At 38.1% G+C, this 12,692-nt stretch overlaps 1 protein-coding gene across 5 annotated transcripts in view; it reads left to right on the top strand.

Annotated features, from left to right (window-relative positions):
- Positions 1-218: 218 nt before the first annotated feature.
- Positions 219-12,692, top strand: part of ZNF326 (zinc finger protein 326) — a 34,582-nt gene continuing 22,108 nt past the window's right edge. For 2 of the 5 annotated variants that reach the window (XM_054981667.1, XM_054981666.1), the window contains exons 1-5: positions 219-372; positions 4,911-5,025; positions 6,872-7,277; positions 9,833-10,028; positions 12,226-12,260. In XM_054981667.1, the coding sequence (XP_054837642.1) occupies positions 357-372; positions 4,911-5,025; positions 6,872-7,277; positions 9,833-10,028; positions 12,226-12,260 (768 nt within the window). In that variant the 5' untranslated portion in view covers positions 219-356. Of the gene's footprint in view, positions 373-4,910; positions 5,026-6,871; positions 7,278-9,832; positions 10,029-12,225; positions 12,261-12,692 lie in introns of those variants that run through there. The other 3 variants (XM_054981669.1, XM_054981668.1, XM_054981670.1) reach the window with 3 other exon arrangements.

Raw genomic sequence — 12,692 nt, 5'->3', positions numbered from 1 at the left:
AGTTCCTTGGGAGAGCTTTTAAATAACAGGACTAGAAACGAGACCCCCCCCCCCGGCGATTCGAGCCGCTTCTGCCGACACGAGGCGGACAGGGCCGCGCACCACCCCCTTCACAGGCTCCCGCCGCCATCTCTATAGTACTGACGCGCAGCCGGCCTAACGTAGCCAATCAGCCAGGCAGGAACCTTTAGGGGGCGGCCCTGCGCCTTTCACCGCCCTCTCGCCCGCCTGGTTGCGGAGGAAGCGGCGTCACGCAGGGCCCGAGGCGAGGAAGCGACCGGTGTAGCGGCCTCCAGAAGGGAAACGTCGCCGGTGCTGTCTCTACCCGCGGTCAAACCCCGAGGGTCGTAGGCACCATGGATTACGGGGAAGGTGAGCGCCTTCGTTGCGTGCTAAAGCCGCACTGCACAGCGAGGAAACGAACAGGCAGGGAATGGACTGGCTCAAAATGGCGGCTGGCGGGAGTTGCTGCGGAGGCGGTAATGGCGGCCGCGGCCTAAGAGCAGGGCCTGCGCTGGGAAGCAGAGGCAGGCTTTGTGGTCTCTGGGTCTGGTTCCCTAGCAACGAGCTACTCTGCAGCCGCAGAGCCCAGTCTGTACAACTGCCCTTATTGTTGGCGAAAGCCGTAGGCTTCGTGTCCTAATAGTCTGGCTCTTGGGAGTAAATCCGTGGAATTGAGTAGCATTTATTCTTAGATTCGCGTGTGAAGGGTCGCGGCCGTATCCTGGCACCTGGATGGGCGTTGGTGTAATCTGAGCAGGTAGTAGAAACCAGCACGGGTCCTTGCAACCCGCCGTTGCCTCTGCTTGGAAGTGCATTCCGGCTTTCAAACGGCGCAGTAGCCCTTGGTGGAAGAGGGTGGGGTGGTGGGAAGCGCTGAGGAATCGCCGCCAGGCTTCAGTAAAAAAAGAATTAAATGTAAATTCTTGTAATACTCTCTTTAGACGGATAGCCACTCTAGTTTGCTGTAGCTCATGAGAGCCCTTGTTCTGAAGCGTCTTCAACTCCGAGAAATCGTCTTGATGCTCGCCTTTGAGTGTTGAGGCATGCTGCTTTTATTCCCGTGTCACATATAGGAAATTGAGGCGAAAACCTTGTTCTTATCCAAGCCCAATCCAATGCATGGTGGCAAGTCCAGCGGTTTGATCCGATGCAGAGTAACTAGGATTACACTGTTAGCTGTCTTCTTTAGGAAAATTACTGCCCTATCAAACACACATCTGGTTAAAGTTGAGAACCTCAGTATCATCCTCTGCAATGTAGCTGGGGACAGAGATTGTTAATTTCTGTTTAATGGGGTTCAAACAAACCAAAACACCTTTATATACTATTAGATCAGAATTTTGAATGTGAGGAAGAGGTTGGAGATGAATCTTGTAACAAAGCATGGTTGATGGTGATTTTCTGTCATGAATTAGTCCACTGCACAAATATGGTTAGAATCTCAGAACCTGTCTTCAAAGGCAATTGGTACATGTCCTCCTTTTAACAAAATGAGTCTGGACCCTGAAATCCTCAACAGGATTTATAACAATACTCTTTTATACCAATGTGGTAATTCATTTTTGTTCCTGAGACTATTCACCTTGGGGAATGGTCATGGAAAGAGAGTTGCTGAACACAACATGGGTAAACAAAGCTGAAATTAAATATACTCAGAAGCTTTACATGATGTATGCACTTTATTTTTATTGTTACTTGATGGCTCTTTAGAAGTACTTTGGTAAGATCTAAAAAATACTTGTACAAGATCTAGTAATATACTTCAAAGGCATGAATAACACGATATTGAATATTATTTATGTAATTTATAGCCTGTCATTCTCAACCAGCTCCAGGCAGACTCCCCAGTAGAAGTCAATAATCAACAGAATGTGAACAGAGCTGAAGCAAAGTATAAATGGTATTAAATGGCACAACAGTTGCATAGTAGGGTCCTCCTTAGAGCAACTGACAGTAAAAACTATATATATATATATACCCAGTAGTATAGTTTAAAGTCTCTAACCCTTTGCCAAAGCATTTTTTCTGAACCATTTTATTACAGTACCACACTATTACTTGTATTTTAAAAAGTGTTAGTAAATTTTGGGGTAGCCCCTTGATTTCCAATTCAAACTAATTGATCTGAGCTGCTTAAAGCCTGTGAGACAATCCTTATACCCTATGTTTTGCATTTCTGTTCCTGCACTAACTATCATAACATAATATAGAGGCCATGAGAAAGGCACAGCGACTTTACTTCCGCTATGCACTGAAGCTTAAGAATTGTTTATATCCAGAGATATTCAGTCCTGGCCTTGGGTATTCTTTCCTAGTTATGTTTTGAAATTGTGCCATCCAAGAATGTTATTCTTACTGTGTTCCTTTTGATTGCTGGCTATGACCTGTCAATCCTGTTCAAAAGATCATGTACTTCGACGTGATTGTTTGTAAGAACTGGCTGTTTGTTTACAGAACTGTATGAGATCTTATAAACTGTATACAATCTTTTTTATGTTGATTGAAAGGTAAAATACAGGTGCTGATGCTTTCCTGTATGCATTCAGTTACCAAATTCACTGCATCTGGCTTGTTGCTAAATAAACCTTTTACTTCGATGATCACCAAGTCTAAATGTCTTGAGTTGTTTCTCATAGTAGTAGTGAAGTGGGGAAATCTGAAATTGGCTAAGGGTGTTAGTTTATTTCCCACTATTAAAACGCCCTCCTGAATACTCAAGTTTTGCATAGTTTGCAGAAAGTTGAGAGTGGCGGCCTTCCTGATCTCATCAGGCAGGCCATTCCATAAGGTGCTACACTTTTATAATGGATAGTAGAGCAGTGTACATGTAATGCCCTTAATTATCTGCAGCTTTTTGGTAGAGAAGATATGTGTATATAAGTCTGGGTATGTTTTCTTTCTTTCTCTGAGAACTGGGTATGTTCTCTTTCTGAATAAATATATAAAGGTTTCATTGTTTGCTTTGTTTTAAAAACTTCAGTCAGATGTCACTAACAGCTTCAGCCTAGGTTTTCTCACAGGGTGGTTGTGAGGATAAAATAAAATAATAATAATAACATTCGTTTTATATACTGCCCTCCAGGACAAATGGACAAGAAGAGAATGGTCCCCATTAGGGAGAAAGCTTGGGTATCAATTGTGATCAGCATGAATTTAGTTTGTTATACCCTCTTGTGTGGAAAGCACATTCCTGGTTTGGGAAGCCTGCAATCAAATTTACCAGACTGCCCACGTATGAGCATCTGGAAAAATTGGAAACCCCCTCTCCAGTCAGAAACCATGATTCTTAGCCAGGACTAAAGAATGACCTCATGTAGACAGACATGGCAGTTTAGTAAAAATGCTCTTCTATGCTTTAAAATTATGCTTTAAGAGTGATATTACTTTTGTCCATTAGGTGGCAGTCCAAAGCACAGTACTATTGTGTTTTCCCTAGACATGATAAAGCTCCTTAAGCAAAATGTTCTTGTGTTATATTGGATTTAGGTGCCTAACTTTCTACCTAGAATGAATATTTCTGAGGCTGATAACTTTTAAAAATTTTCCACCACACTATTCATCTTGTTCCAACAGTATAAATAAATCAGAATATAAGTTCATGTTATTTTGCTGATAGATTCTAGTAGGCATCAACTCTGTTCAATATATTGTCGAAGGCTTTCATGGCTGGAGAACGTTGGTTGTTGCAGATTTTCCAGGCTGTATGGCCGTGGTCTTGGCATTGTAGTTTCTGACGTTTCTCCAGCAGCTGTGATTGGCATCTTCAGAGGTGTTGCATCTCTGTCTTTCAATGCTACACCTCTGAAGATGCCAGTCACAGCTGCTGGCGAAACATCAGAAACTACAATGCCAAGACCATGGCCATACAGCCCGGAAAATCTACAACAACCATCAACACTGTTGATTGCAAAATATAAAAATTAGTGTCTCAAGCCCCCAAATCATCCATGACTGCCCCAAATAGTACTTGGGCTAAACTTTATGAAACTATATTTTTCTGCTGTGCATAGTAGAAAACGAAATAAAGAGCAGCGGAACTTTATAAACAGATGCAGAAAAAGATTGCAGCAAGGAGCTAAAGAGAGAATACCCCATGTTACTTTGTTTTACTGCCATTTCATTCCCCCCCCCCCAAACATTACAACTGCCAGCAGGGGCCTTACAACCCCTGCCCAACCCCAGGTAAAAATGCCAAAATATCTCTTCAGTCATGATTCACATTTAAAGAAACCATTAAGATTTTTAAAGCATTAACTTGTCATAAAACAACATTAACAAATCTGTTTCGGCAATTAGTACGAGTATAAAAATTGTTTAAACTACCTTTTCATTGTTCTAATAAAGTACATAAGCATTAACTAATCAATATTAGACGAATCGATATTACAGACTGGCACCTAAGCCAGTCTGGTTTTGCCTGTTAGCAAGCTTCCCAAACTCATGTTTTGTTACCTAGCAAGATGGTGTTAGGGTAGTCCTAGACAATGACTGTTGGTATTGATGATTTCTTATTTTTTGTGTAGACATGCAGTTGTAGCAGGAAAAGCTTTGCAGTGTGACTAGGTTTGTACTACTACAGGGTTAAGTTAGCAAGCAGTCTTCCCTGCTACTCTTGCTAATAAATGGCACCATAATGAAATAAACAAGGTAAACCACAGTCTACACAGTGGCGTTCTTAGCTTCATGGAATAAGTGACAGTAAGATAACAAATATTCAATTTCTGACATGCCAAACGCTGGTTACCATTCAAAAAGATATAGAAAATCTTGCTACGTGCATGTACAGGTTTTCAACTGGTTGTTGCTAACATTTTTTTTAGTGTCATATCATTAACTTTCTGGTCTGCCAATGGAGATGTGTGGCTGTTAATCTTATTTTAATAAAATGAAATTCCTTTCTTTCTTAGAAATGGATCGGGACTATGGGCATGGTGCCTATGGTGGCCCAAGACCTATGGACTCTTATATAAACCAGTCATATGGAATGGAAAGTCATGGAGGAGGTGGTGGAGGTGGTAACAGGTAAAATACTGAATCAGTTGCCTTAAGTATTAAACGTAATTGAATTTTATAGCATATTTTTGGCCAATTTAAGTGTTCCTTGAAGATGCTGCATTAAGTGAGGCACCATGCATGTGTTTCAAAAAGTCTTTCTGCTTTTAAAATGTACACTGCTGCAGTGCATGTTCTGTTACAATTGCTAGTTTGATTCTATTTGAACTACAGCCTTTTTTGTAGTGAGGGTTATCTTTTTCATTAACATATCAATAAAAACTTACAGTAGAATTCAGTTTGACTTAGCACTGTTGCTTTTTATTTTAGCATTCTATTTGCAAGGAACACTTAAGTTTAACTCAGTTAGTGCTAATATGTTTTGCAAGAATGTTCACGAGTAGAAAACATGTCATGTTCAGATTATTTTATTGGCAGGTACTAATTACACTAAAATATGTATGTTTGGGTTACTCAACAAATTCTTGGTGCAGTGATCTTACAACATATATTATTTTGACCATAGTAGAGATATTTCTGACAAGTTTTTGGATTTGTACTGTGCCTGCAGTTCATGTCTACTAACTTTTAATTTTTACGCAAAACTAGTTTTCTTATATGATCTGTGCATTCATTTAAAGAAAATAACTGGATTAAATATTATACCTGTTTGTGTTCTCATCCATATATTTGTAAAAGACTGCAGGTTGGCAGCTCTGATTCTGTAAGTTCTGTTGTGATACTGATTACCAGGGAAATAGAGAAAAATTTGTATATTACTGCACTGTTCTGTTCAGCAGCTGGTTAAAATATCTAATGCTTGTGGGTTTGCTTAGTTAATTGCCCTGAAAACTAGTATTAATCTGTACCTACCATTTAGTAATCTGCATATGATTGAAATTCACTAGTCGTCATGAATATATTAACATTGTTTGCTGCTGTAATGTACTGTTATGTAGATAGTCTTTTAAATATGCAAGTCTTGTTTTAATTTTTTTGAATGAGAGAAAATGATTATGCTGTTATAGGCAAGGACAGTTACCTGTAGCCTTGGTAGTTTATATTTCCCTTTTCTTATTTATTATGTGTTAATTCTTTGGATAGACTAATGACCTCCCCTTTCCCGTGCAGTTGTACATGAGAGCAATGCCCTCCTGCATGCTTCGTTTTCTGATTCTCAATGAATAAACAATCTGTTGCATTTGGCTTTTTGGTAACAAATGTTACCTGTATATACATAGCCAATTGATACCACTATATTTCAATGATACTGAAGACCTATTCGTGTCTTTTCAGTTCTAAAATAAGGTACCTGCCTTACCCTCCAGGATGTGCTAAATATAATAGTAAAGGATGGGGCACACTGGCAGTTGTTACCCTTGCATTTGGAAGATGACATTTTGCAAAAAGCAAACAATCTAAAATACGAACGAGTAGTAAACTTATCAAAGTTTAAAAGAAAAAGTATTAAGTTTTAGTAATTGCCTCTTATTAAGGACAAAGCCATTTTAAATGTTGTTGAACTGTTGTTAGGCATGGCTTTAAAGGTAGTCAAATTTAATTAATTTTTAAGACTGTGCAGGTGCCTGCATCTTTTAAGACTAGGTCTGGGCACAAACAATGAGGTTTAAATACTAAGAAATGAAATTTAGTGAAATTCAGGTATTCTGAATTGTAATATTATATTTATGGAAAAGTGGCTCAGATAGCTTTCTGTCTGGTCACAGCTTGGAATTGCCCAGACCTATTCAAAACAAACTCTACCAGAGTAAAATATACATTGATTTTAGTTGATAAATGTCAACTGATAAACTGTCTTTTGAAATGTTTAACTTTAGTAAGCTTACTTTTTTTTTCCTCACTGCAACTTTTCCAGGTTTGGACCTTATGAGTCTTATGACTCCGGGTCTTCTCTGGGTGGGCGAGATCTGTACAGATCTGGCTATGGTTATAATGAACCCGAACAAAGCCGCTTCGGAGGTAGTTATGGTGGTCGATTTGACAGCAACTACCGGAATAGCCTTGACTCTTTCGGAGGTAGAAACCAGGGCGGGTCTAGCTGGGAAGCACCTTACTCACGCTCAAAATTGAGGCCTGGGTTTATGGAGGACAGAGGAAGAGAGAGTTACTCTTCCTACAGCAGTTTTTCTTCACCCCATATGAAGCCTGCACCTGTAGGCTCTCGGGGGAGAGGAACGCCTGCTTACCCTGACAGTGGATTTGGAAGCAGAAACTATGATGCTTTTGGAGGACCATCAACAGGCAGAGGCCGTGGCCGAGGAGTAAGTACAGAATCTTTTCAGATTCTTTTCACTAGTCACTCTTTTAAACCCTTTCAAGACCATAGCATTTAAAACAAATGACACTGTACATCACAGTGCACTTTTGGCCAAACTGTTAGGGTTGATGACCTTCCTATCCCTTTTGGTGTTTACTTAGAACATCTTACCCAGTCTCTCTTCATTTGCAAGTAAACGCACTATAAGAGATTAGTTGCTAAGGTTTTATCAAATCTCTCCTTTCATTTGAAAGGTGAAGATTAAGGCAATGGGTTTGGTCTAAAAGGGATTAAAAGGAATTGCATTTTTCCTTGTTATCACTAGCATCTTGGCTAGTGGGAGAAGTTTTGAATCACTGTAAAGGTTAACTAGAACCTTTCTCAGTTTTGATTAGGTTAAAGGTGCAATGTATGAACACTATTGAACTTTAAGGAGTAAATGCTACATGCAGATTTTGTCCAGGCTGGCAGCCAAATAGATCTTCATTCTTACCCAAACTTAAGGTCCCCAGAGTTGCATGGAGGGGTGGGTCTAATAAAGGTAGGTGATAAAGTGATTTAAAAATCACAGTTAAAGGGACACCATCAACTTGAAGTCTTGTCATCACAGAAAGGTACTTTTAAGGATATTTCCGCATTTTCTGATTGTTTTATAATCCTGAACATGATGTTTCAGTGCAGCTTCAAATGGTGTAACTGCACACTGTAAATAAGCTCAGATATTTGCAACAAATTGTTAAAAGGTGTCACACACCTGATAGCATTTTTTTGCTAGTGAGTCACAACCAACTTATGCGGTGACCCCCTGCTGGGGTTTTCGCGGGAAGAGATGGTTTGCTATTTCCTGCCTCTGCATAATGACACTGGTCTTCCTAGGTGGTTTCCCATCCAAGTACTAACACAGGGCTGATCCTGCATCTGAGATCTGACAAGATTGGACTAGCCTGGGCTATCCAGGTCAGGGCACTTGAGGGCATATTTCAGGCTTATAAGATGATGATGTCCCATTAACTTATTTTATAATCTCCTATTTGACTTAAAGTATAAACAGTTCAGCTAGTAAAGTTTTGATTAATCTTACATATACTATCTGAAAATTCATAGTATGTTTCTTAAAGAAGCTAGTCTTAAAGAAAACCAGGTAGCTTACTTATAAGATAAGACTGGAAGGTAACTTTTTTTTAAAAAAAAGATGGTCGAACCCATGTGACTTAATTGGCCTAATTAGATTTATCTCACAATGATGTGAACAGAGCCAGAAGCTTTCTTGTAGTTTGATGACAAACTACTTTGTGGATTTGTGTAGTCCTTGGTTGTCAGACTTTAATTTTTAAAAGATTTATGAGCTTGAGTGAGTTAAAATTTAATGCAAAAAATCTTAGGGAATACTGACTATTTTAGTACTGAAAGCTTAGCTTGCCTCTTTTGAACCCGGAATACTCTGAGTATATATATAATTATATATATATATGCTAATTCTTACTGTATTTGAAATGCATTGCACCTTTAATAGATTATGGATATATTTGCTTGTGCAAATGTAAATCTCCTAGAAAGTGTCCTTTGATTTATGTACATGCTACGTGGAGATATTTCTAAACTGTTCTTTACTAGGGCCCTTTATTACTCAGTTTGTAGAGAAACTGAAATTTAGAACATTTGCATGGATTTTGTTAGTATAATTATATTGTTATTATTTTAAATATATTGTTGACTGCTAGAGTTAAACGTAAGTTACAGTAGGAAAACATTTTACGAATTTACTGCCTCTAGTATATTTAGCTTTATAACATTAAATATTTAAGTTTTGTTTTTATGGCAGTATATATTTCTGCTTATATGATTTCACTTATCCAGTAAAATGAGCTTTCTTGTATATTACTATCATTAAATATACAAGTAGGAAAAATGGCCTGTATTTTGGCATTTTCTAGTTCTTTCTCTTCAGTTTTCTCCAGTGCCTTTAATTTGGTTAGTTTCATGGCTTAAAACATTTACATCGTTACTTAAATGTCTGAAATAGGGACCAGAAGAGGGAAAATAGCTATTTCATGTCTATGGCTAATATATTTGGATTCTTACTTCAAATATTCCGTTACTGTTGAGAACTTGATGGAAAAAGCATTATATTTTACTGTGCTTACTGCAAATGATGCTCTTGTTTTGATACATAGATGGAAAAGAAGGATTTTTAAAGTTTGTTTTTCGCATTAGGGGGGCTATGTTCTTGCCTCAGAACCTCCAAAGTGGATTTTTATTGATTTTCTTGGCAGAGAGTACTGTGGAGTGGTGGGGTGTGTGTGTGTATTATCTGGAGAAGCTGAAGAGGGGGACAGCAGCTAAAAATTTAGTTGTCCTTATGATCTGGACTAATGACTTTGAATAAGCAGAAATCAAATAAAAAATTTTATGGTCAAGTAATTGAAAAACGAATGGACTTGCTATTTTGATGTGTGTTAACTTACTAGTTGAAGTGTCCATAGATATGACTGTGTACTAATTACATTGTTTCTAGTCAGCCATATAATTTTCTAATACCTGCTCTTCACCTATTTGCAGTACATGGGAGACTTTGGAGGCATGCATAGACCTGGAATTGTGGTAGACTATCATAACAAACCCAGTTCTGCAGCAGTAGCTGCACGAGGAATAAAGAGAAAAATGATACCGCAGCCGTATAACAAACCAGGTGGGACATTTATCAAGAAACCCAAACTGACAAAACCTAATGTGAAGATGAACCAAAACAAACCTAGTAAGTAATTGAATGAAAGATGCGAATTATAGCACTATTTAACTTTTTTTCTGAGAGGACACATTTATCATGCTATGCCATATTTCATTTTTCAGCCTCAGAGCCACCTCTTAGTAATAGAGGTTGATCTTTGCATAAACTAGAAATTTTAATATGGTATTTGGAAAGTGAGATGAATATTATCAGATTTGTGCCTATATCCTATGTTGAACACACCCGTGAAAATTCAGACCCCTTGGTTTTGAATTCATAAATATATTTCGAAACCCATTCTAGCTTCTTTTATTGTGAAGACTGCTTGAGTTATGAGATGCTGCAGTAAGACGGTCAGATACAGGTTATCAAATGAACAAACTGTTACTGCAACTAAATCTGAATACTTTTTTCAGTTTAAAGTTTAGCAGAAGATGATGGAAAGCAAATACCTGGTCTGTTTTTTCTGCAAGCGTTTGTGTGTGCAGTATGTAGTGTGCTATCATCTACTGGATTCTACCTTTGTGGCTCATGTGGAATTTTTTGGGAAAATAAAATATTTCTAGTCTCACATTGAGAACACAGGAAATGTCATCACCTGCTCTTCGTGTAGAACAAGTCTGACCTCATTCCAGTTTAACTAGAATGGTTCAATCTTAGCGTGGTGATTAATTAAACACAAGCAAACTGTCCTCCCATTTGATGGCTTCATGTGTTGGAAATGGGATTCCAGTGCCACATGGTTTTCTTGCAGTGCCTCAAGCTATGGCTGTGATAACATAGGAAACATCATTGAAAACTAGACTTATCTCAAAAGTTTAAAGAAAACTGAGAACGTAAAGCTTGTTCAGATGTAACAGGCAAACCTGTGGGCTCATGATTCTTACAAAAAACCTTGTGTGTGTGAGTGAGAGAGAGCGAGATCATGCCAAGTTTTAATCTTTCTCTTCACGTTGTCTGCAGGAGGTAAGCTTGGCTTCTTTTAATGAATTTTGAGAAGACTACAAATGATATGCTAGTCCATACTTACAATCAACAGAGTTTGAGTAGGCCCTATTTCAGGAAAATGGCATGGGTATCGGTTTCAGCATGTTGCTTGAGACACCATCATGGGTCTCTGATTGCTGGAGGCTGGTTTGCCCATTATCAGTGTTGACAGGCAATTGCTGCCCTGTTACAATAGGGTCCCAAAAGGAGGTACTTCATTTTATACACTCACACATTTATGGCAACCATTATGTGAAATTTTAGAGACACCAAGAGCAGGACATAGCCTGCACATTTAACAAATTTTCTTCTGTAGTTTGGTATCATTCAGTAACAGGTTTCGTTTTCTGTTGCCATATGTTCTGTGCTAAGAATAATACATGTTATATATGTACAATCTGTGTAATAGATAATAAAGCTTAAGGAAACTTCAGGGTTCTTTTTTCTTTTTGCAGTACAAAATACTTGACTAGTTTAAGAGGTTTCTCTTTTACAAGAAGCAGTGTTTTTGTCCATATGGCTTCTTTTCTCTCTTGATTTTTCTTTTTAATGACGTCAAGAAAAAAGCCTCCCATTTGTGTCTCGTAGTTGTGAAAACTCAGGAAAAAAATTCCCTCTTCTGTTATGCTTTAAGTTTAGATTTAAATATCCTGCTGTATTCAAACACACCATAATTTTTAGGAGGTGGTCTATAACCCCTACGCATGGTCTTGTTTTCCTTAAATAATAAGTTTACAAAAGTTGTGAACTAGATTCTAGATAATCTGTTCTTACTGGACTTGGTGGCCTATGAAGTGTTTTTAATTGCTTGTGTATGCATTTTTATTGTTATTCTTTAAGAGTAAGTGTGAAAAATTCAACTGGCCTTTAAAAAAAAACACGAAGACAAATCTTTTAAGTGTAATATGCACAATACTTGTGAATTGAAAATTAAAGGTGTAACAAATGAATGGAAAACCAATTACACAGTATGATACTATAACCCCACAATTCTCTGATGGTTTTTTTTTTGTTTATGTAAAAGTGCTTGTGAAGAGGGCTTGCTTAAATCTAATTATATGTGTTTTTTAATCTAATCTGTTACTGCATGCCAAAAATCTTTCTTTAATGTATCTTCAGTTCTCTATAATAAACCTTCCTATTTTTCCAGTTTCCCAAGGATTTAAACAAATTGTTAGGTGAGACAGAACATGCAGTTTGATTCTGTTTAAATTTCTTCCTCCTTTCATGCTAATAGACCCAAGGACACCAAGCAAGAAAACTACTGCTGAGGTAAAGATCTCTAGATTTGCAAATAATATACTTTACGGTTAGTGGAGAGTAAATCCTCAGTATTACAGTAGTAGTCAACGTGCTTCATCTTTACAGTTAACAATAAAGGTGACATACCTATAGGCACAGTAGGCATCGATTTTCTTTTCTGATAACACTTCCCTTGGAGAACTTCCACAGCAGTTATTGATACAGATTGCAAACTGCTGTTGGAAACAAGACTCGGCATCGTGTGTGTGTGTGTGTGTGTGTGTGTGTGTGTGAGCATGAGTGTGTGAGCATGAGTGTGAGAGAGAGAGAGAGACTTTTCAGCAGTTAGCATTTTATAAATTCCAGTAATCTTACTCCAGTTATTAGCTGGCAGTTCTTAGATGTGTTCCGTGTTTTGTTTTATTAAGGGATTACAATATACTATATTAAGACATTATTCGT

Source organism: Eublepharis macularius, chromosome 5 (genome assembly GCF_028583425.1).
Source record: "Eublepharis macularius isolate TG4126 chromosome 5, MPM_Emac_v1.0, whole genome shotgun sequence".
NCBI classification, from domain to species: Eukaryota; Metazoa; Chordata; class Lepidosauria; order Squamata; family Eublepharidae; genus Eublepharis; species Eublepharis macularius.
Note: the sequence above shows the minus strand (reverse complement) of the source record. Positions and strands in the feature narration are given on the sequence as shown.